Source organism: Antrostomus carolinensis, unplaced genomic scaffold (genome assembly GCF_000700745.2).
Source record: "Antrostomus carolinensis isolate BGI_N321 unplaced genomic scaffold, ASM70074v2 scaffold9560, whole genome shotgun sequence".
Classification (NCBI taxonomy): domain Eukaryota; kingdom Metazoa; phylum Chordata; class Aves; order Caprimulgiformes; family Caprimulgidae; genus Antrostomus; species Antrostomus carolinensis.
In genome coordinates, this window is record NW_010286470.1 from 33094 (window position 1) to 59306 (window position 26213).

General features: G+C 39.5%; 1 protein-coding gene across 1 annotated transcript in view; it reads right to left on the bottom strand.

Moving 5' to 3' along the window:
* AGBL1 (AGBL carboxypeptidase 1) overlaps positions 1–26213 on the bottom strand; it is a gene marked incomplete at its 3' end in the record, with an annotated part of 148578 nt that overhangs the window by 25783 nt on the left and 96582 nt on the right. Inside the window, exon 19 of the mRNA XM_010171705.1 lies at positions 23535–23715. Within this exon, the coding sequence (XP_010170007.1) occupies positions 23535–23715 (181 nt within the window). The remainder of the gene's footprint in view (positions 1–23534; positions 23716–26213) is intronic.

Sequence of the window (26213 nt, forward strand, 5' to 3'; positions counted from 1 at the left end):
CAGGAATTAACCTAATTTAAAGATCTCTGCTGTTGGTCTACAAACAGAACAGGATGAATCAGTAGTCAGTGACTGACTTGCTATCACCATTTGTTCCAAGATCTCTGTTTACCCTAATAAATCCCCATGCTATTCCATTACTCCAGAGGACAAATAATCACTAGGTCTTATTCATCTAACAGGGTCAGTAAGATACATGCACAAAGCTACTCAGCCTCACAGACAGTGACAGCTTTTGGCTTTCATGATATTCCTTCACAGCTACTTCTGTTCATGCTATAGGGTCCTCCAGGGATGATTTGTCATGGTCCATAGCAAGTCGCCTAAGAGTTTCTCACATAATTCAGTGACAGATTACATCATTGTTTCAACTGGAGCACCTCAGGGGGCCTCCTCTTTCTTGCTCTTCCCTTTGCCAACTTCCACTCATATCTACCATCTCAGCAGGGATGTTATTTGAAGCAATGACAATGCTTTGGAACAGGTTCCAAGGTAAATTAGTTTGCATCCATCAAACATTCTGCTATAAATTATACTTGCATCTCACAAAAAATCTCCAGGATATAAAACTTTTAAAGACAGTAGAGACTCAACAAAGATCTCTGTTTATCATTGACATGAGCTCTCCCTTAAGAAGCAAAGGGAATCTTGCTGCAGCAGCAGTTTGGGAGATGCCACTTGAACAAAGTGACAATAGGAATCAATTCAGTCAAGTCATATTTCTTACAGGTTAGTAAATCCTCCTGAAGCAGAGGAAGTGTCAAGAATAAAGCTTAGGACAAATGGATGGACATATTTTTTATTTCCATATGTTTGGGAGCCTTGAAGCAAAGAACTACTTCCCTGGGTACTCTGATTCAAGAGAGCTGAGTTTAAGTTCATTCCAAAACATGTTTCCCATCATTGCAAAGGGACATTTAAGTCAACTGTATTCTCAAAGTATTATTTACATCCACTTCTCAGGATTTCATCAAATGCAAAGTGACTACACTGATTGAATGGACACAGCCCCTTAATCGCATTCAGAGAAGCGAGCTGCTTGAATTTTATTTATTTATTTACTGATTTATTATTATTATTTAGCCGTCTGCTTGCAACTGCAAATATGCCTTCACTGCTCCATTAACCTGATCGCTTATCTATGTTTCAAACTCAGCCCAGAATGTCCACACAAGAAATATCTATGCAACATTTGGAGAAGCTGTGCCTTGCATTTATGACTGAGATTGTGGGTTACATTTTTAATGAATACCTATCCAGGCTTCCTGCTCAGTAAATATATGTTTTCTAAGAGAGTGTGTGTGTACATGTTCACATGAGGTCCTAGCAAGAGCTGCAATGGTAAGGAAGCATCAGTACGTATCTTCCTTTTGCTGTTCCCAAAGAAAAGGGAGTTTCCTTGCCATTGCAACCCTAACACACAGTGTTTGCTGCTTTTTGGTAGACATGCAAATTATATTTCCTCTACCAGCAGATATTTAAGCCAGATGTTTCACTACCAGATTCTGATTGGTTGACAGATAAAGTTGACAGTTTGTTCTTAAGAGGGGGGATAAAAAAGAAAATAGAAGCAATTTACACAGCACAGTTTGGTCATGTTTCCAGGTACACTGTCAGACTGCAAAGTAACTTCACCTGCTTCAGCAAAGTAATTGTGAATCTACAATGAGATGTAGGAAAACAGAATGTACCCATAAGCCAAGGTGCCTATGTTGACCAATTTGCCCTTCAAACTAAAGGCTGCGGAAAGGCTTCACACAATGCTACTCAGAAGGCCATCTAGACATCTATTTACCATTTTCTGAAACAGAGGAAACAAGAAAAATCAAAAATCTGTTTTCCTATTTTGTATGACTAGCTAGCAGAATACACATCTTCAGGATATTCATAGGCTCAGATCCTAATACCAAAAATAGCAATATCACTGTCAGCATTCAGTGCATTATGCTACATATTTAAAAAAAAAAAAAAAAAAAAAGTAATTTGTATTAATAACAGAAGCACATTGAAATAAACTCTTTAGAACAAAGTCATAACGATTCTTATTCCTTCAGTTCCTGGGCATAAGATAACTTCAGAAAACAGATCAAATAGAAAGTTTTTCATTACCACCCATTGCCATTATAATGGCATGCTGAGAAGTCAGTTTGACACTCAGTGTCACCTATTGAATATGATGATGACAAATGTCAGGTTTTATCCTGTTGGACTAGGACTGTCACGTGATACCTGTCAGCTCTTTACTATGCTTTTCTACCTTCCTTTTAACTTCTTTTACATTGCATGATATAAGAAAAAAATGTTTTCTTTCTATCAGCTGTAAACATCTTTGTTAAGCTTTAAAGTTGCAACGGTGAAATGGTGAAAAATATTGCTCAAAAAAGAAGAGGACGAAGAAAGAGAAACCTTATCTTTAGTGGGTTGATCCATCAATGACCTTCATATAGCCAAATGCATATACCCATATGACAAGATATGTCACAGATCATTCTAAGTAAATAAAATGATCATCCTCTCAAATGTACCCACTAGCAAGCTGGTGGCAGAATATTAAAAAAAAAAAAAAAAAGTCAAGAAATTATATACAAATACTTCTTTTCTCTTCCCTACTGGACATTTATCTTTTTTACCTCCAGGTATGACAGTATATAAAAGCAACTCCCCTCCTAAATCCCTACTGGAAGCAACAGGAACACTACATTACAATCAGCTCCACACAGACAAATGTTTTATTCATATCACACAACTAAAAAAACCCCATATACTAGTTAATTTTATCTAAATAAAAAAAACCACAATGTGGCTTTTAAATTACTTCTTTTCCTATCCTGCTGAGGTACGTTTCACCTATTTGGGATGAGTGGCATCAAATGCAGATACTGAGAGTGAAACCCTAGAGATGTTTACAGTAAGCCATGGAATCCAAGGGTCCTTCCACGTATCCTGCAGATAAATGGATTATTACTAGTATGATTTTAAAAATAAGTGATCAAACCAAATCCCACTTCACCTAGCTAAATTAATTTCAAGGAGGAGAAACAGAGAAATCTGCTACCATTTTCAAGGCTGATAGTTGCTCTTCTCAGTTCTTCCCTACCACCACCACCTGTTTTGCACAATATGTCATTAATATCGTTATCATGGAGTTATTAGCCAGAGAATTTACAAGCATTGCTTGTTATTTCTTGGTGATGAAGCAAAATTGCCATAGAAATGAAAGCTATGGTTTAGAGGATATAAACCCAGGAATCTTTTTAATGGGATTTGAGCTTGTTCCAGATCTGAGGAGAGTTTAAACTACACTAAAGATTTCTGAATGCTAATAATGAGACCATTTAATACTCTCTATTATTTAATATAAAATAGTTCTACATAAGTAATAGGGAAAAATTTTGTAATAGTGCAGGCCAACAGGGAGCAAAGCTATTTAAGGAATATGATATAGCCCGTTTTGTTGAATAGGAAAGGAAGAATTATTTTACAAATACAGGACAACTACTAGGCCCAAGTTTCCTCAGATGACAGCATGGGCGGATTCCACAGCAACACAATTGTGTCCACAGGTTCAATATCGACATATATTGGCAGAGCAACACAGAGTGGGGCCAGAAAGCGAAACAAGACATATTGCGCATGAGAATACAGTATGCTGAAGATAGCTGATGCTAAGAATGCACCTTTTCAACTAGTACTACACCTCCTAAAACTCATAATACCCTAAATAACTCCCATGATCTTGGACACCAAATTTATTTGATAATCCATCTACCTGAGAACAGCTCGATAAACTTATAGACTTTTCTATAGGCTGTGTGGAAACCAACCTCTCTAAAATACAGTATTTTGTGATGACCTTCTTTGAACCATCTGACAACCCCCCCCCGCCCCCCCCCCCCAATTTTCAATCAGCCTCTCTACTAACAGGAAAAAAAAACAGTAAACAGAGCTCTGAATGGTCCCCACCAGTTATGACACAAGCTCTTTGGAGCTTCCATGGTCCTTGGTCCACAACATGCTAAACAGGAACTTTAGAAAATTCCAGTGGATTACTAAAACAAAATAAAAAAACAAAGAGTAGGAGAGTGGCAGACAAAAGGCAGAAGCAGAATTGCATGGGGAGGGAAAGACATTCACAGAGAAAGAAAGGGCAAAAGTGAAAGACAGAGACATATTCTGAACTGAAAAGAAATTAGGATCTAACTCCCTGTGGGGGTAAAGCAAGGATAAAAAACACTGTTTGCTGGGATAGCAAGGAAAAACAACCAAAATATTTACATTTCTATTCACATACCTGAAAAGGTATAAAGCGTAAGAAAAACAAACAAACAAACAAAAACCAACTTGGTCCTCAGGGGTTTTCTCAGTGTTGTTTTGTTTACACACAGACACCCAGAACTTTGCTTAGAGCATCTTCCATTAGCTCTACTGCAGAGAATTACAAATGAGGAATCAGGTCATTCACTGGAAAAGATGCTAATATCAGTCTCCTATGGCTAAGAAGCTTCTGCATTGTGGTGGTTCTGGCTGAAAGTTCAGGCTGCAAATCCAAGTAGCACTGGGTGAACATCTGCAATCCTGGAAAAAATGCCAGACAATCTCGCTCACATCAAAAACCCAGAAAGATGAGAAAAACAGCACTCATCATTTGACAATGTTTCTTTTCCTTCTCTGTTTTCTGCAAAGTGACATAAATACTGAAGAGAATCTCATTTTCAGTACATTCCTTGTTACCAAGAATCCTAACACAATTTAGGGACTATAATTATAAACCAGACACTGAAACATACAGGAACCGAAGACAACAGCTGTTCTCAAATCCAAGGTTAACAAGACAACATTATCAGTCCCAAAAAGCAATTACAGCCTACAGGACCTTTAAACCAGAAGAAACTGAAAACCAAAGACAAAGGCAGATAAAGGCAGTGCCTCGGTATCCAGCCTGAAATGCCAATCCATCATTTGTGAATGTAAAGTATTGACAACCTGCTCTACCAGGTTATAAGATACTAGTATCATTTACCTGTTACTGAAGTGCAGTTAAAGCATTCAAATATGATAAAGTGACATCTCTATATCATGCTGTAAAGTAAGCAAGCAGCGTGGTTATCAACTGAAACTAGTGCTCCAAGGGAGGGAACAGCACAAGTGTTTGACACATCATCAGGGATTACTGCCCTATTAACAAGATTTTTCTGGTTATAGGTGATGACAACAGTGGTAGCTAGTAGCCTGGACTATAACTTTTCAAGACTGAAGCAGAAGGTGCCACAAAGCAGCCCTGCTCATCTTCTGAACCCAGTGCTTGGGAGCTCAGATTTTTGAATGTTCTCTGAGTCTACAGAGAATTCAACAGCCAGAACAGAAAGACTCAACAGATGTCATAACTGGAGTAAACATTAACCTTTATAACTTCTGAAGAGATATCTTCCTGTCAGAGCTGCTTTGGAATTTATTAAAAAATATATATTTTTAACCTATGTTATCTTAAGAATACACACTGAAAACAGAATACAATGCTTGTGTAGTACCAATATTCATTAGAGTAAGAAAGCTAAAGGAGCATGGAGAGAGGCATGGAAGTATGGAGATACTTTTCTTCATTCTGCTGACTGATTCTCATTACTTCTTATATTAAATATGAAACTGGAATTTAGAATTTCTCCCAGCTTGACTTTTCTTTTTTAGCTCTACCATTAGGATTTCCTACCCCTGGCTCTGCCATTCCAAGCACTTCTTTTCTCTGTACTCAGCCGGGTCTCCCTCACTGTGACTTCAGCTGTAGGCGTTAACAAAATTGGCTGCTTTGATTAGAAATGTGTGAGTGGAAGGCAGATAATAGCCTGGTTCTCTACACCTGATCTCCCAGTGAGGGGTCATTGATAGGGGTCAACAGCTGAAATAAATGTCTCATCACATGAAGAGTTTGTGAAGGAAAAGCTGTACTGTCAAATAAAGCAGAGCACAGCAGCATTGGAAGTTGGAAGGGGCTGATTTATCTATATATTTAGGTTGGTTTGTGTTTAGCAAATTTTGTTCTGGGCAGCAGCTTCCACCTCAGCAGCCATGGAAACTGAAGTCCTGTAGTGAACTACAGAATAGATGCACCTGAGTGACTTCCAACTCCATCCTCCCAGAAATGGGTTTGTTAGAGGGGCTAGAAGTTGTAGCCACTCTTCTGCCAAGTCTATGCTCTTGTTTTATCTCATATGCAATAAGGCTGCAGTAATAATCTGGAAGCAATGGGATTTTCTTAAGCCAGTTCACTGATGGGCTCCGATTGAATTATCTCCAGAGTAATCCATTTGTTGATTGACACTTGTAACACGAAGACCATCCCAGATCATTTGACACTGGACACTCTTGATTTATCAAGTCAAAGCCTTTACTTTAAATGCTACTGTTATAAATGAAATGTCAAGTAGTGACATTTTATATTCTTCACCAATTACTACTGTACATGTGGGTACATAAACACCACTTAAGCAGAGTCAGAATCAGGCTTTTAGGAGTTCAAGGATCAAAAGAGACAGACAACTTGTCTTGTCTAGGTTTATAGACTACAGAGCTGTTGAGATCCATTAGTCAAGTACAGAAAAAAACAGCCATTACAGCTAATGAAAAAAAGAGATGGACTAAAGGAAGCTGAAATGGACAGGTGCCTAATGTTAGGCCACACATCCCTTTCCCCTCTTGAACAGCCACTGCTGCATACGTCAATCTGAAATTAATGAAAAAAGTAAAGAGGTACTATTGGGATAAACATGAGAGATAAGAAATCTGGAATCAAAAGCCAACAAACTTTCTAGCACAGGAAGGCACAGAGCTGTGAAATTCTGTCCCATTACTTCTTAACTTGAATGGTCAACAATAGTAGAAAGTGTCCTACAGAGGATATTCCCGTATCAGGTGTGTTGAGAGTCAAAGCCCTGTACCTTTCCTCAGAAGTATTTTTTATTCCTTATTCCTACATTTATAACAGCAACTGTGCCACCCTGTTACTATGTTTGCCTGTCTTTCCCATGCCTCTCATGTATGGAGGAAAGTACACATCATAACTTCCACTCCACTGCATTTCAGACTCAAACCACCCAACAGTGGTGAAAGGAAGAAGGAAAGTCTGGGGATGTATTAGGGGACAGAACCGTGTTTTAATTCAAAACTTGATGCTAAATGGCCTTTCTTTTGAGAAGCCTTTCAGCACTAAGAACTTGGTGGGTTTTTGAAACCTTTTGATTGAATGACTTTTGAAACAACTGCTGAAGCTAAGGTTCATTCTTGACAAAGACATAAAACTGGGGTACCTCAGTTGTATAAACAAAAATTTACTTTAAAATTCTGAACTCAAAACTCAGGGACTATTAATTCCCATGCAAACATGCACTTTCTAGCTTTCTTATTTCCTCTTTTGAACACACCCTATCTACAGCATGCCCCAGCTGTTTGTGTAGCTACTTCTCTTTTTAGTAAGAGCATGTACAGAAGAAGCCAGCATGATGGATAACATAAGTCCTTTGACATACTGTGTCATTTATCACATAACAGCCTCAATCCTGCTAAGAGGGCCTTCTCCGTATATCACTGTCAGCTCCTGTGCCACCCCAATGCATCAAAAAGAAAAGTTTGAATATGAAGCACTGTAATTCCTAAGTCACAGCTCATTGCAGCTTTCCAGACATGAAGAACTATTCTGTCTATCTGCCAGCTTGTTTATTTAATTTTCACCCTGTCTCACATATGTGAGAAATTAAGTCTTCAGTGTAGAAGAAAACCAGAAAAAAGTCAGAGGTCTAGCAGAGAGAAGGAAGATAAAAATCTCTAATTCCATCAGGAATCCAATGCGACATTTTGAAGTGGAAAAAGAAAAGGCAGCCTAAGAGCACTAGGTATTAGAGAATTATTAAGAGTCCCATCTCCTTCCCAGTCTGGGAAAGAGGTTCTCTAATGGGCTGATGTGAAACTAGCAAGCTTAAAGCAATGCAGATAAGCTCCTGAACTCAGCTGCCTAATGGAAACATATGTCATCTCTTCAGCTCCTTCAAGGGTACAAAATGCAGCTAAGGCTTCCAGGAAAACCTCTTGATATTATCCAGCAGCCTGCTTTGGGCTACCTAAAGTAATCAGAAGTCACTCCCTAATGCAAGATTTCTGCAGGTCAGTTCCCAGGTGACACCTGAAAACACAAACAAGAGACTGGAGTCTCTGCTTGGGCCTCAGCTCTGCTGTGTTACACCAACACAAATCCATGAGTCTCTGCTGTCTCCCGAATGTTAGCACAGATGGCAACCAAACCATGCTCCATCCAGGCTTTTTTGCCATTAGCCTACAGGAATGTAGCCTGACCACAGCACTGGCTCAGATTAATTGATTATAATATCATGCTTGGGCTGCCTGAGCACAGACAGAAGCAGCCTGTAGCACTCACACCTCTCTCTTTGCCTACTACATACTGAATTACCTTCCCTCCTCCAGTGTGAAACAGCCAAGGCCATGGCTCTCCATCCACGATTCTAGTCTCCAAAACATTCACACAACAGGATCAGAGCCCCTTTCTCTGCTTGCTCGTACAAACTTCCTCCTGCGCCGCTCAGAGCCCAGCCTCAGCAGAGCACCCCCAGCACCACCTGGATATCCATGACTCTCCAGATGAGCCCAGAACAGGCTCTCTTTAGTCCAAATGTCTTTGAAATGCACATGATTGTGGATTAGCTCCCATATCTAACCAGGCAAATTGTCCTACCATCCACCCTGTTTGTCTATGAATCATCATTTAGAAAGTAAAAGTTAAAATCTTCCTTTTCATATTATTTTAGCAATTTACAAAGCTCCTCACTATCATTCCTGGCCCAAACTTAAATGAACCATTTCATAGACGCATTTTGTACTTAGCATTTCCCAGGTTGGACAAACTTCCATATTACTTCAAATGATTCAGACTCCCCCAGTGTGAATGGTGTTAAATTTCAAGAATTAACATGCTGGTTTGGATCACAACAAATGATTTAAAAAAATATGGTTTGAGACTTCATTAGGTCATTGTCATGCAGTCTTCATATATTTCTGTTTCATAAAAATATAATTTTATTTCAAAAGAATCACAGGAAAAGTACATCTTGAAAATTAAACAATAAACCTTTATTATGCTAACCCTTAATAGGATTATTAATATGAAGGAACCTAAAATTAATTTCTTCCTCAGCAAAAGCTTACTGACAAAACTTCATACTCCTGTGACATTCACATTGCTACTGTCCTTACCTGATGTCTACTCTTTCTTAAAGAGGAATCAGAGAAGTTATATTAAACACAATCTTCTTTACAAGCTGAATCATAAGTCAGCTAACTCAAAGGTTCCTAATTTTGGCACAAATTTCAGTGTACTCAAGGTCTTTGAGCAGAAGTTTAGCATCAGCCCAAATAGTCTTCAAGTCCCAAGACAGACTGTACCTCTTCACCCTCTCTGTTAAGTACTTGCAGTAGAAACTCTATATAGATATACTAAAGATGTGACAGAATTCTGGTAAGCCTCCAGGAAGCCTATGGGGCAAGTCACTAGGAAGCCTTTCAAAAGCCTCCATACCCTGATAAACCATTCTGTCCCTGAAGCTGCCAGGATGGAGCTCTGAATCAACAATATCACTTCTGCTTTCCTTTGTATTTCAAAGTTTGGCATAAAGACAGACTTGTTTATGTGTGTGAAGACAAGGTAAGAAGCAAAGGAAAAATAATTCAGCTAGGGGCAAGCCTTGGTCATTATTTGGACCACTAGACAATAGGAGTGAATTACAGCTTGCCATGACAGTACCCTAAATAACTGTGAGCTGGAAATATTAGCTTACATTACAGAAACAATTACAAGAGTTAACCATTTGGAAAAGGAAAACATGCTGCTAAAGAACTGCTGTTCAGCTACCACAGTTCGCATTCCTCAGATTAGAATATAAATTCCAAAGGGGGGGTGGGGGGGGAGAGAGATAAATCAAACCAAGTTTACATCCAAGTAAGACAACATTTTCAGGATAGCACACAACAAAACATATGTATATTTGTGTTGCTGATTTGCATAAATCTATTGCCACAGGATGAACAACATAATTGAAGATGAGAGCACAAATGGCCACTTAAATGCCTAGACCCCAAATTAAGTAATTGTGCATGCAAATACATATGTATTTTTAAGCACAATCACATCCTTTGAATCCTGAAAATCTGAATCAAAATGGTTTCTATTACCAAGATTGTGTATGCACTTACACATAGAATATCGTACCATTTGAAGCACAGAGTTTTTGGCAAACCTCAAAGCAAACTCCTTATTTAGCCTCATATCAGGTTGACGTGAGAATTAGCAATGACAGCATCACATGCACCACAGCTAGTTTGTGGAGAATTAGTGCTTGCTAGATATGTGCTCTTTAGAGACCAACCACCCCATCTGAGACTGTGCAAGTAAAATTATGGTTTCAGGGCTGCCACATCTGTTTCTCAAAGATTAATAAAATGCTTAGGGGAAAAAAAAACAAAACAAAACACAAAACAGAAGGGGGTTGATTGCACCTAAGTGATTTGTTCTCAAGTCACTCCATAGTTTTCAACATCTGCTGCAGACCTAGTTGCCACAACTTCTACCCAATAGCTTAATAATAGCAGTCAGCGGCAATGGGTTCAGAGGTTACAGAAGAGCTACTTTGCACCAGTCCAAAGGTGGTGCAGTAAGCAACACCTGAAAGTAAAGTAGGTAGTTTGTTATGGCACTTTGAGACCACTTGGGACAAAAGATGTAACAAATAAATTGCTGTCATCAGTACACACAATCAGAACCAACACATACCAGTTAAAAAAAGAAGAGGTCTGATAACTGGCAAAGCCAGTTCATTATAAATAACAGCCATGAGCTGGGCTTTTGTTTCAGTAAGAAACTGTGTAATGGAAAGATATACTTGATTTGGATTATTTCTGCTGTTTACAGCAACAGATGCTTTTTCTTAATATCATCCTTTTTATTTACATTCCCAACTATATTAGTGTTATGAGTCTGAAAGCTCAAAGCCATTGATATGTACACTATTTGATTGTGAACAGACTGCGTGCCGGATGGGATTACATACCATTTAAATCTGTCTAAAGATAGATAGAGAAATTGCACAGTTCAAGGGTGCCCTCACCTGCATGTCCGGGAAAGAGACAGAAATTACTGACTTAAAACACTTAGCTCTTCTTCACTTGAAAACTAGCATGTGCACAAGACAAAACATGAAATTATTCCAAAGCAAACTCTCTTTGTGTAACATGCATGTTCCAGAATAGGGAAAACAACTATTCTCTCTCTGTCTTCACTCTTGGGATTTCCATGTTCAACCTTCACACATGTTTATAACAAGACACTAGACAGGTAAATCAGCAGAAGGTTTGGCTATTCCATGTAGATAGTTCAACTCACAAAGTGTCAGCTGCCTTTCCAGAGATCTCAGCCTATCCCCAAAGATGTTACTCTTATCACCTAAAAATATCTAAGTAAAACACAGTTTAGTCTTAATCTCCCATAGGTCCTTCTACTTCTCTTTCAGACCTTGCATTACTGCTCTTCTACCATAGATATAATCCAGACCTACTTTGTCTAACATTATACTCATCTAAGCACAGAATTCATTGCTAGCTCAAATACAGTACTAGAGATTTCTATGATATATACCAAGATCTATTAGAGATTTGGATGAGAGATCACCAACTTTTTTTCACATCACTGGAGCAAGGATTTAAAACCATGGTAGCGCTCTGTAGAAGTGACTGATTAGTGCTATAAACTACATTACTACCTAAGACTCTTCCCCTGCTTCTTCTCATTTATAAGTGGTATTAAAATAGTTTATGAGTGTTCAGTTGCTCTGTGCTTTGCATCCTCTTATGTGCCATAACAGTTATGGGGAAGACAGAAAAATCATCACTTTTTTATCTTTGCCTTTTTTTTTTTACATTAATGACCTTTTGTTAGCTAACAATGAATACACAAAACATTCCTCGAGAAGTAAGTTTTTGTTAGTGTTATTCCTGTTACTGGTGGTAGAATACACCATGGACCAGAGCTAGAACTAGGAACCAAATTTCAGCTTTAGGTAGTGCTTAGTTGAAGCAAGTGTCTCTGGGAGAAGTGGTACTTCCTTCTCCTTCAACAGCTGAGCTTATGAACATTTGGGGAGAAAGGGGAACATGGGTACAAAGAAGGAAACTCTACTACTAGAGATGCTGTCGTGGGATGTACATGGAAAGAATCCTTGCACTCACACTTTGTTATTGACTGGTAACTTTACAGAAAAAAAAAAACAAAACAACAAAACCAGCATTACAAAAAGATACTAATCTGATTATGGATAGTTATGTGTACATATGTAGAAATAAATCCTTTTTCCTATTTGCATTCTATAATATATATTGAGTAGAACATAGCAGCTCTTCTCCAACTATTGTAATAATTATGCCTTAAGTTCTTGTCATTTGTGACAGACAAATGAAAGCAATCTAAAAGGTGAATTAGGATCTAGAAGATATTGTTCACTATTACTTCTTCTCTATGTTCTGCTTCCCCAGACATAGAAGAGTCCTATGGGATATAACAGAACATAACCATTTTATAAGGACACATTCATCTGTGAAATTCAACAAGCCAGTTCTAAAGGCCATGGTAAAGTTGCTCAGCTCTACACAATTCCGAACATAGAATAATTTCTATAGAATTTTACAGAATAAATCATCACTATTTCCATGCAATAACATGGAGTCACCTGAGAGTCCCTATCAGGGTTACAGTATCAAGAAGGTAGGGTGTGTTCAAATACTAACTTTGCAGTAAGCATAGACCTAAGGTGCACCATTACTAGAGCTCTCTTCCCTGCCAATCTCACCCTCTGCCTTTTTTTTTTCCCCTCTCCTCAACTCAAACCTATGCTATATGACTTGAAAAACTCTTCAGTTTTTCTGCCCCTTCAAGACTCAGAACTGCTTTGAAGCATTAAAACTGTGCTGCTCTTTTTTTTCCTGACTCCCAGCAGTACTGCCTGTTAGGTTGCAGAAGAGGTTTTGATTTCTCTCTGTCATTCCAACATTGACTCAATTTTCTGGTTTTCATTTTCTTGGTGCTTCTGTAGGACATTCAGCTGGAGTTATAAATTAGGGTGGCAATTTGCTGAAATCACTGGAGCAAAATTTGCCCATGTAATTGCCCCAATTACATGTGCAATCATATGAACCATGTGCACAGGTGAACAATTCAACTTCAGCTGGTCCTCTGTAGGTACATTTTTGCACAAGCAATTTTGAAAACATAAGCTTTCAAATGAAGCTTATTTTTGTGGATAAGCATTTCTACAAACACTATTTTCAATTGCCATTCTGTTTCTCCAACCCAAGGCCATTATATATCTCCTCTCATATCACAGTACTTTGCCAGCTTTTATTGTTACATTTGAATAACAGATTCTAAAGAGAGGGGAGGGAAAAGTGAGAGAAATACAGAAATAAATAAAAATGTTAAAGAACAACATTAACCAAAACACAGAGCTAATCCAACACTTTTTTTTTTATTATTTTAAAAAAAGCAAACTCGTGGAAAAGCAGCTTTATGCTTGCATAACTAAGCTCTACATTTTTTTTATTCATAGGCTTTCAAAAAGAATTTCTGTGCATATTTCACAAAAATTGATGTGTTTTAATACTTAAAGAGAGCTGAATGGTCATATAAAACACAAAATGTCACTTGGAACTCCAGGGGTGTCCAGTTTTCAGGGCAAAAGAAATACTGCCTGATTTATTACACAGTGTAATATACGAAGGTATATTACAAGAGACAATAACCTTCATTCCCAGGCAATTGCAGCTTTCCAGGTAGTGTGGATATTGAAGTAAAGTACTGAACATTCTTCATTGCATCTATAAAAGTGAAGTTTTTACAATTTCATTTTGTGGACTTCTCTTTTCCCATCCTATGAATAACAACTCCATCTCCGAATCTGTAGCTTCCAATAGGTGTGAACTTGAATAAGCAGACTTGATCTTGAGATGGCTGACCAAAAGACCCCCTTTATTTATGACATGAGCTCATCCCCAAAATATTCAACTTTGATATCAGTATTTAATGCCTACCACAATCAGGTAAGAAATAAAATCCAAGTTCAGCAGTAATTATAATATTTCTCAGTATAGGTTTACCTATGCAGTCAGTTGGTTCAAGGTTTGCAGATACCTCCTGCAGATTCCAAGAGGGTATAAAGAGACTCCTGATTTTTAATATAATTCTCCATTTCCTGCATTAATGATACTGATGTATCCTTCACAAACTTTCTTAAGGTGGTTGCAGAAGTCACTACAGCAGGGTGCTTTCCCTATCCCAGGATGTAATACTGAAAGAGAGCTGTAATTACAAAGCTCACACCTCCATGAAGTACATCACATGGCCAGGGCTGAGAAGACAGATCAGGCCCCATGAGAGCAAATAGCCCAGCACCCTTTTCATTCTCACCAATCCTAATGGATAGACTGAGCCAATAATGCCTCAGTTCCTAACAAGGGACCAGCTGCTCCTTGCCTGTCTCTATACAGAGCCTAGCACAGGCACAATTGTTATGGGAATAATGTACTGCAAAGGGGACTCAAATAAGCATAATAACAAACAAAAGGGATAATGATACACAATCAAGCTAACAAGAATAATAATATAATTCAATCATCTCATTAACTTTACTAAAAGCTAGCTTTGTACACCAGTCTCCTGGCTCCTGAAAATGTCTTCAAAGGAGCGCACACATCTGATTATGAACTCCCATCGTCAGTCAGGAAAATAGACACGAATGCAGAACAAAATTATTCCTTTCTGAGCCCATGGAACATCATGTTCATATCTAATATTCATGCTAACTTGAAAATACAAGGTAGTACCTACCTAAAATGAAATAATTTCGAAGGCTAAACGTTGAAGTGTTTAGTAGTCCAAGACAGTAACATCACTGAGCCCAAATGAAGGGATTTTTGTAGTGAAATTCCCAGGTGTCCTTGCATCACCAGCATAAACTGGGTATGAAAGAGCCAAGGGAGATGCACTCAGCTCTTGGGCTACCCTTTACTGTTTAAGAGCTTTACAAAGACTGCACATGCTTTTGCAACTGACAGCTGGAAGACTAATGAAAAAAGGGACAATACATTAGAACCTTCCAGTTCTTAAAATGGCCATTAACTAAATAGTTTTCATGGCCATTTAGAAGACAGGCAGTACTGTAATCTCCATTCTATTGTCAAACAACAACATGGTACTTTCATAAGACATCTGCAAGCAGGAGAATGAGGTCCCAGAGTTTAGAGTTTAACAAACCCTAGACCCTGTCCATATGAGGCTTTCTGCTGGTGGGTCTTTTTTGTTCTCTACCAAGGCACACAGACAGCGGTCCAGTCCTCTAGGCAATCTGTTAAAGCCTAGCAGTTGTGTTGGTCTGTTTCTTGACTGGACGCTGGGACAAGGAGTTATTATGCAATAGACTGAGCGTGCTCTCTAGCTCAGAGTCCTGGAAGCATATGGGATATGCTAGAATATAAGAGGAATGACATCAAAACACCCAAAATTTCAGCTATTCAGCTTCTGGGAAACAAAAGCACCAAGCAATAAAGCCAGTCACTGACATGAGGCTGGTGTCGAGTCCCACAGACAGTGATATCACAGGCTCCCATTGTAGAGACTCAGTCACACAATAAATTAGGTGAGGGTGTTAGAACAACAGCTGGCTGCTAATTAGTCACAGCCCCCTCAGCAGGGAATCAACAAAATGGCAGAGAACATCCCAAGTAAATTAAATTTAAAAAAAATCCTACTGCAATCACTCCCTTGACAGACCCTTCCTTCATCTCCCCTCTCGGCTTTTTATTTATTGTAATTACTTTAGTAATAAGATTTGTTTCCTTGTTATTATATATATTACCATGCAGGGCAACAACAACAACAAAAATAATAGCTGAGAAGAGTTATGTAGCTTATTTATCTCCTTGGCTGTTATTGGGCCACTGGGTGGAGAGAACGATGAGGAGGTAGGGGGCTTGGGAAAAGCAGTAAATAGAAAAGAAAGCATATTCTTCAGGAGCAGAGACGTATGGGGGCATATTTACGAAGGAGGAAACACTGACAATGAGCGAATAGAGCTAATAACTCAGGGGGCCCAGCAGCTCTGGCTGATAAAGGAAGGAATAAACAATACTGCATTGGAAGTGCTGTCAGAAGGGAGAGTCCTGGGGTGCAGCCGTCTGCAGATGGATGTTTATCACAGAAGGAGAGCCAAGGATGGGATGTCACATCAGCACAGACCAAAAGGCCTTGGATTAAATTGAGGTAGCTCCCACAGTAACAGAGAGTTACTCAGAGTAGTGCATGGTGGAGGGCCAAACCCCACTTCTGGCTCCACCATGGAATAGCTTGCAGAGATGAATGGTGAGGAATACTGCAGTCTGTATTTTCTCTCATGGTGTGCACACATTTGCTACCCTAAGCTCCGAAATCCATAAACTTCTGCTAAGGGGAATCTTGTAAGTTTGTCAAGAGCAACAAGGCTGCTTGCCTTGAAGAGGTGGAGGTGGCCTCCACCCATTTAAAACAAGCCTCATTTCAGTAAAAAAAAAAACCAACAAAAAACCAAAACAAAACAAAAAAAAAACCACAAAGGTGGCAGGCAGGCACACAAAACACTCGCATTGGCCTGCTAAGACCAAGCTGCCCAACAAGAAGTATTCATTCATTGTCTCTACTTCACCACCACAGCAGGATCACTGCCCTCTTAGTGGAGGGCAACAGAAGCAACACCTGAGGCACCAAAGCAACATATAGCTGAGAAAGCTTCTACTCAGCTTGGGGAAAGTTAGCCAACAGTTCATATCCACTTCCAGAGCCACATACCAAGTTGGTACGGATGTTCCTCATCCTCTCTGAGGTCTTGAGGAATTACCAGTGCATGTAAATTCACCACCTTACAACATGCAACTCTGAGCACAGCCACTATAATTGAGTAAGGGTTGAATCTTTTAGAGAATGCTCTTTTATCCAAGTACACCTTGGCTTCCATGATGGTGGCAATTTAGACGCAGGGCTTCCGAAAACAACATAGGGGACAGACTCATACAGTGTTTAACAAGGAACAGCAGCATGCCAATACTGTAGTACCTCTCTCTCTCTCTCCTAGAGACAAACTCACCTACTGCATTAATTAATAACAGAATTCGAAAACACGCCTTTCTCAGCCATCCCGCATCTCTGCACTATGCTTAGAGAAACACACACATCATAGATTAGCTAGTCTAGAGAGAGCCTTTGGAACGTTTGCAGAGTGTGTGGTACCAATTTAGTTATGCAAGGCTAGATTCTGAGAATTAAACTCCTCTTCAATCCTCTGAACACAGAGAAGCGATAAAGGGAAGAAGGAGGAGGAAAGGAAGGATGTCTGCAGTTATACTGCTTTATATGACATGACCTAAAGAATAATCCTTGAGGATGCAGTTTTGGACCATAAAGTGACTTCTTAGACTGTCCATTAACTTTTTTCCTGTCCCTGATCAGTTCTGCCTCTTACTGTCTGAAGAACACAATATCTCAATGCAGGAGAGCAAGAACAAATGTAGGAGGGGGGAAAAAGGCCATATATACAAATAGCGTGTTTGGGGTATTAGGGAAATGTGCTTCTGCTCCTCCTCTTAAAACTGTCCTTCCAGAAACAAAGGACCAGGTTCCAAAAAAATAAATGGGAGCACATTTATTTTCCCCTTTGTAACTTTCGAGAGTGTGCAGAGGAAACCTCTTCTAGAAGGGATCTTAGTGGACTTTTCTCTCTCTTGATTTCAGTAATTGTCAAAGAGGTAAAGCTTTTCTCTGCTGGATTTGAGGTAATGAACAAAGCCCTGTAAGTAAAACAGGATGGAATAAACAACCTAAATAAAGCGGGAGCAAATATCAATGGAGACACGAGAAACCCAGCACCTCACCTGCCTTACCTCTGAGCAGCAGAAGAGTTTACTCAGCCTGTGCTGTGGGAGGGAGGGTGAAGGAGTGAACAAGGTGTTTTCAAACCAGATAAATAATAGTCCATGGCTATAATCCAAAATGCAAATCAGGATTTCCTCTTCCTAACTGCTCCTATGGTTACACCATGGCTCTGAAGAAATCATGCAGCTTCCAAAAAATTTATTTTCCTCTACCAAAAACAAAATCACCAGCTCCCATTTCCATTCGTTGGTTCAATTCATTTGTAAAATGCCCCAAGTTCTTTTCATTAAAAAGATTATTTAGTTCAATGGAAGGGAAGGGAGAGTGAGAAAAGGTCAGACAGAAGAGAAGAAAGAGGAAACATTAAAAGCAGTAAAGGAAGAGAAAGAAGGTGGCAAGGTAGGCATGAGACATGAACTCAGTGAACTGTGATATTGGCCAGTTACGGATTTGTCAGTGGGAAGTGAATTTCTGAATACACAAAATACATAAACACTCCACAAGCAATCTGCACATGAAGTATTTTTTAAAGCAAAATCACTTCCCCAGGAGCTTCCACTTCTTACTTGATCAATGATCTTGCAAGGCCAATCATTTTTAATTTAATATTTCTGGGAACTGGGGGGGAAAAAACCCTCATCAAACAGGCACAGTTGGCAAGCATCAAGTGTTAGCATTTGGCATCATTTATCACTGTTTATGGTGATATAAATTAGGTTATACTGATATAATTAATAACCCTAAATTTAGGTGTAATAAATAGCAATATTTATTCAGAACTTCAGTGTTTGGAGAAGTCCAGCCAAAACCACAAAATGTTGGTTACCATGTGACTGTGAGCACATGTGTGGGAGTGCTAGGTGTGTGTAGATGGCACGTAGGTCTGAGCAGATGCTGGGGAATTGCAGCACCAGCAGGCTGCTAACAGGAGGAGGCACAACAGGTGCACACAGCAGAGGAGTTCATCACAACTTCCCATGCAACTGCACAGGCACACATGAGCACACACACAACTCGATGATCAAACGTGTGATAAAGAGTTTATGTAGAATAGCATGGACAGCAAACAATGTCCTGTTTCTTTATAAAACCTTCTTTTTGTGCTGCCATAATTAAGGTTTTTACAAGTTCTCTTACTGAACTCTACTTGCAGGATTTTACGTACCTGTGACTATAACAGATCTAGTTCTGGTGACAAAGATTTCACTTGAAGAGATGAACTTCTTTTTTTTTTTTAAAAAAGCAATCAAAAAAAGTTTAACCAAAGGCTACGCTGCACCATTCCTCATAAATCTAGAGTTTTCCCAAGAACACTATTTTCCACATTCTACAAGTCAGTCTTAATAATGAAAACAGTAGTAGGTCTAGAGCAAATGCTCACAATATGCACACTTTAGTCTTCATTTCAAACTGAGCAAAGGTTATGGTATGTCATTATCTCATACTCTAAGGAAGAAAGCTCAGCCAAAGGGTGGGGACAATGACCAATGTCTCACAGTGCACCAGTAGCAGAGCCTGCTAACAGAACAAAGCACAGGTCTCTCACTCACCCACTGCATTTTTTTATCACTTTCCTAATGAAAGCGATACTCTTCATGAATTCTGTAAGACTTACTGGAGATTAATTCCTTCTATTTTACTATGATTTACTCTAAAAAGAAGATTGAAGTATGGTGCAGGTAGCAAGTTATAAGACCAAACAACACTTATTACTTTGGGTTCTTACAGAACAACTTGTGCAAAATAAAGTTAGATTATAAGAACACCTTCCATTAAGTAGTTTAATATGGCTGTCACTTCAGACTGACTTACAACACTGGTCTTGAAGATTAAGACTATTTTTTCCTTGTAACTGATATTAAAACAAAATTAAAATACACAAATAACCATATCAGATCAGACCACAGGTCTATATGTGGCAGCATCCCATTGCCAGCAGTGGTCAAAAGCCAGATGAACTTTATGAAAAGCAGTGTCTATTATTTAATTTAAAATATACAGCCATTATCACATCAGCTGCATTATTATTTGACAAACCCAACACCTGACTGCTGCTTAGGATGGAGCAAAACACTCAGCCACACACAGCAACATAATTGCTCATCAATTGTTTCTGGACTGAACAGAGTCAAATTAGCTGCAATATTTGGTAATGATCTATATTTTTATGTGTTGACAACCCCACTCATACATGCACACTTGCATCACCACTACCTTCATTTAGCATCAGCGACAGGACTGCAATTCTTTACATCGCTGACAGACAGGAACGGATTCTCAGAGCAGTGACTGATGTGGAAGGGAAGGCAGAGAGCTGCTTCCCAGCTCAGCCACACGCAGCCAGAGCATAATCACATTGCTGTGGTCCTATCTGCATTACAGTAACATTCTCTGCATGTCACTTTCTGATCACATTAACCAAAGCAAATACCAAGGCACTGATCATCTCGTTGCTGCACAAGGCTCCCAAAGCATGATCATGCAGTGCCATGCTGGGATGAGCACTCTTCCGCTGAGCTGCACAGGGGAATGGGCACAGCTGGGTTGCTGTAAGAAATCCTTTGTAACCAGGCACTGCCATTCGTCTCTGTGACAGGCAGGGAAGTGTTAGGCACACTACAGCACGCAGGGCTGGGGAGGAGGGAGTGTAAGAAGATTCAGGGAACCGTCAACAAAAAAGAATCCAACTCTTTCTTAAATAAAGATATTGAGATACCAAGACGAAATCAAGAGAGACACCGAAAGAGAAGAAATCTGTTTTACAATAAAATACAAGATTGCTGGTTACCACATGTAGGTATTCCCAGTGTCCAGCACAGAGACAAAACACTTGTTAGCCTGGATAGTGGATTTGATACATTCAGTATGTCCAGTTCTCATAATGGGAAGGTGTGAGAGCACAAGAGCTTGTATAAAGCTAGAAAAGAACAGCAGCTTGTGACGTTGGGCAGGGACTCTAGCAGTCTGCTTGAGGATACCTAGTGGGACTTCCACAAAAGGGATTGTGAATCCCAGAGCCAACAAGTCACTTAGAGAGAGAAAAAAATATTTAGGAACTACCTTCTTACAAGTTCTATGGTCAAAGGGCTATAGATGAACTTCCTCGGAAAACAGTTTCCCATGTAACATCAACTTAACAGAATTTACTCAAGTATTTAAACCTGGACAAGATGGAACATGAAGTAGCCAAATAAATCTGTATGTGCACATAGAGACATTAAGGCCCTCAAAGATATTTGCCTTCTCCAATATGCATGGTTATCTCCAGCACACCACCAGTAAACCTGAGGTCCAGAACAGAAGCATTACTTTAAGCACAGGGGGATCCAAGTCTACTAAAAAAAAAAAAAAAAAAAAAAATAAGAAGAATATCTGGGCTTCACAGGATAAAAATATTTACATTAAAGCATAAAGGAATGGGTCTCCCCCTCCCTCAGGCCTCACAATCAGCAACAAGGCCATGGCCAAGTCCCTGCTCCTATCCCACATGCAAGACTTACCAAACTTTTTAATGTATGACCAGACTTAACTACAGTTTAAGCTCATCTGCACCAGAGAAGACAAAACACCTTCCTGTGTGACACGAGCTCAGGCAGATGTCACCAAGAGCCATGTCCTCCCTCCTGAAGGCCCCTTCTCTGCTACACTCACTCCTGACAGCTGGAGAAAAAGGTCAGACATTCCCTCCAGTCCTCCATCTGCTGGAAACTTTAATTAAGTGCAGTGGAAGGAAAAGAAAGGGGGGAAAAAAGCCACAACCTTTCTTTTTTGCTTCTGCTGTCTGGAAGGATCAAGGAAGCATTTGGTGCCAGCAGAGGCTTCAAATACTCTGGGGCAGTATCCAGCTACTCTGAACAGTCCTCCCAAACTACTGATACCCTCAAGTCCTAGGGAGTGTAGCAGCACAAAAGCTGTGACTGTTCATAGTCAGAGGCTAGAGACCAACAGAAAAGACCAAGCTGCTCTCTGCTGAATTTCTCACCCAAAAATCAAATTAATCAGTTTAGAACCAAACATTTTCAACTCAGTTGTTGCTCAGGATTGTTTTTCTGTTTCTGCTGCACTCAGTTTGCACTGCCCAAGCCAAAAACAGACAGAGAACGTAGCTTAAGAAAAGTTGTTCCTCCACACTTTGCTTTGTGTTTCAGCACTTGTCTAAGCCCATCTTTCAGTTTCAAGATATGTCATGTGTTCCACTGCAACAAGCCAGAGGACACAGTTGTTACCAAAACCTGCAAGCCCTTATCACCAGATGGAAATGCACAATTCACCTACCTATAACTAGCTACCAGTGGGATGCAATTGTAATATCCTGCCCCTGCATCAGAGACAGGACTGATAATTATTAACCTACAGCCACTCCACAAACACCCAATGAAGTGAACAAACCACTGTCCACAGGGACACTGTAGATTTTTTCCAGCAAAATACAAACTTAGCTTATTCTTAGCGCACTCTTCAGGTCTTCAAAGGGAATTCCTCTTTCACTAGTGGCATGGCAATATTTATTTCAGGTTAACAAATTAGGAGCAGAGTTGTACTTTTTTCCATTCACGTACAGGGAAGGCAAGTCAGTGTAGGTGGGAAGGGATGGTATAAGGCAAGGAATGCAAAAAAGAATTGGTATTTTCCAAGCTCAGATTCAGTATCTCTTAGGAAACATGTGGGAGGGAAGATTGAAAAGAAGGTGAAAGAAGGAAGAAGCTTCACTATATGGAAATATTCCCATGAAGATGTGAAAATTTAATAGATCCTTACTCATCTTCTCCCCCACTAGGCTATACAAAGCATTAATTAAAGCCGGTTATTCCCAAGCCTATCTGTCTTGCAGGTGAAATCTGCCCTGCTGATTTAGCAGAATAGATAGATCTCCATTTCATAGAATCATAGAATGGTTAGGATTGGAAGGGACCTAAAGATCATCCAGTTCCAAACCCCCTGCCATCAGCAGGGACATCTTCCACTAGACCAGGTTGCTCAAAGCCTCATCCAGCCTGGCCTTAAACACTTCCAGGGAGGGGGCATCCACAACTTCCTTGGGCAACCTGTTCCAGTGTCTGACCACTCTCACAGTGAAGAGCTTCTTCTTCATATCTAATCTAAACCTGCCCTCTTTCAGTTTAAACCCATTTCCCCTTTTTTTGTCATTAGTTGCCCTTATGAAAAGTCCTTCCCCAGCTTTCTTGTAGGCCCCCTTCAGGTATTGGAAGGCTGCTATAAGATCTTCCCAGAGATTTAACATGAAAGATCCAGTTTCTTTAGCAGAACTAATACTGTATATCTAGGCAGCTGAGAAATTTTATGGCCAAGCACAGCACAGAATTATGTACCTCTGACAAAGGCAAGACAGCACACTGGGGTGTATCTCAGATTCACATTTCCATACAGGATTGATAACAGGATGAAAAAAAACCCACGAGGCCAAAAGAATTCTCCTGACCCAAAACATTGAAAATGAGACCTCCTAGGTGCACAGGGCTAAAGACTGGAGACAAACCCAGCTAAACTCCAGAATAAGTACGTCACAACTCACTTTCCATTGATGACTCCATCAGGATTAAGCATGGGAACAATCTTGAAAATGAAACATTTCCGCAGGAGATCAGCAATGGGATCACTGCTCACAAGGAACTCCAGGGTCCCCTTCATCACCCAGCTGGCATTGCTTTCACCAGGGTGAACACGGGCCATTAAAAACACATAAGGACGACTGTCTGCAAAACAAAGAAAAAAAAAAAAAACAACAAAAATCACTAGGCAGAACTTCTCTTTGAATAATATCTTTGCAAGTGAGTTTTTCTCCTTTTTAATTGAGATAGACCAAGAGATATTTTAGGGAAAATACATCCTTAAACAGTTCAAACATTTCCTGAAGGTGTTATTTGCCAATTGATCCCAGGTTTGGTCCTCAGAATCAGCATGTGCTAGTTTCATCCCTATCTCTTTGCTTGTTTATTCTATGATACCTTACAGGGATTTGTTTATACCATTAGAGGGTATTTTACATGTGCAGAGTACTGCCTCTCAAAATCGCATCGGTATACTTTCTGGTAATTCTTGAAAGTTTGACCTTATCAAACTTCACTTAATGTTTAAAAGACAGCTAGAAATTAAATAATTTCCTAAAGTCCTGCTCCACTTTCAGCATTTCACCATTAGTAATTGGTAACTTTCCACATTTCTAAACACCTACCCACCCATAAGGGCTCCAAGGACATGCAAGCTCTCTGAGCTCTGTTAGTAACCTGTGTTGTAGGGTTAGAATCATAACTAATCAAGTTAAACTGATATAATTAAAGAAAATACATGAATATGCTTCCTAGAGAAGCTGCAGAGGTAGAGTTCTCAAACCTGAGCATCATTTCATATCCATCCAAAAAAAGGTAGAAATAACAAAGTGCATAGCTAAGACAAGCTGTTACTTTCAGCGGAAAGACAGTGTTTGGTTTCATATAATAGAGATGCACATGGAGATATGCAAAGCTGATTTTCAGAAGTTGCAACTAGAAGAGTTCAGCTATTTCTAGCAACATACGTGGCATGGGAGATATAAGTTGCAGGAATTTGGGGGAGGTGAGAGGGTTCATAGGGTTGCTTTTTTAAAAATAAAATATCAATCACAATCTTACTAAACAGTTCATTGATGAGCTCTACTAAACCTGTTTCAAAGTAACAACTTGACAGAGAAAGTTTCCTTGTTATCAGATATGTTATTTGCTGTTCCTATGAAATAGCATCAACATTTGGTACAGTTAGAAGTCTCCAAAAACTTTCAGTATACGTATGCTTAGAAAAGACCAAGTTTGACAGCAGATTCTTTGAAGATCCCATCTGTACAGGGTATACTCCATGGATGGGCCAAGGAAACAGAAGAAAGCAGGGGGAGACATCTGCCAGGTACAGAAGATAAAAGGAAAGGACAAAGCAATTATCTGTCTTAAAATGATCCTTTCGTGAGCCTTCAAATTCTCAGGCTATTGTCACAAGTCAACTTGACGGATTTACTTTAGTGGAAACCGTTACTTGTCAGGACATCACAATGATGCCAGGATAAGTTTATCTGGATCTATCAGGTAACATCTCAGGCTCTGTTCCCTTTCAGGAGGGACACCAACTAACAGGCTTGGGAGGAGGACAGAAAACAAAGCCAAAGGCATCAGCTGAGTACCCTTGTAAACAAATACTGAATTAGCAAGTTGTACACCTACACCCTTAGCTCCCAAAGCTGTCCTTCGGTTTCCAAATGCTCTAAAGTCATTAACCAATTAATGTGAAATAGGGAGGTAGAACACCATGCTGAAAAAAATAGATGTTATTAAAGAGCTGTTTAGTGATTTGTCCAACAAAGCAAAGGCTGAGCTAAGAGTACAGATGAAATTTCTCATTTCACAGTCAAAGAAGGAATAAGCACTATTTCTTCTCCTTTACTGTATATTTTGTACAATTCTGCTCAATACGTGCATTACAGTGCAATTTAGTTACCACTTTCAGGGATGCAGACTCAGATTTGGAAAAAATTCCCCTCCACATCTGCCCACTTCCAAGCCTGGTGAGCACTAGAAAAATGAACTGCATTCCCAGCTCAAAGAGTTCATACAGAGAAATCATATTCTGGTCCAGTAAAGCAACTGGAACTCTGTTTCTCAATAGCCATATATTAGTCTTTTATCATTCTTACACCTTACCTCACTGCAACATTAGTATATTTTGATCAATGTGTATATATAAGTACTTAAGGTACTTATGGATTGCAAAAGATTCCTCTAGCTTCTGCAGAACTACTAGCCATTCTGATTTTTGTTTCCTCAAAACTAGAGCACACAATTTCTACTCTGCTCCAGCTAGTTGTGATTACAGCCTACCTTAGTAATGCTTTAAAATAGCAATGAGCAAAAACTAGCTTTCACAAAGACATCAGCTACATTTTGCCATTTCCAAACATTTTCTTCTTTCTCCCATCACCATGATTTAGTGCTGTTTTGCAGGCTCATTGCTGAGCTAAACTTACGGGGCTGTGCTGTTGTAGCTGAGAATGGGACTCTCGAGGACTCCTAATGGACAGCGGCTGTAAATAGCACAAAGCAAAATAAAACCTGTTCTCTTTTGAAATTGACGAATACAGCTTTAACAACTCTTATCTGGTCTGTATATTGTGAGAGAGTAAAGCATCTTAATTGAGATGTTCTTTTCTCAGTCAAAATAAGGGGGGGGG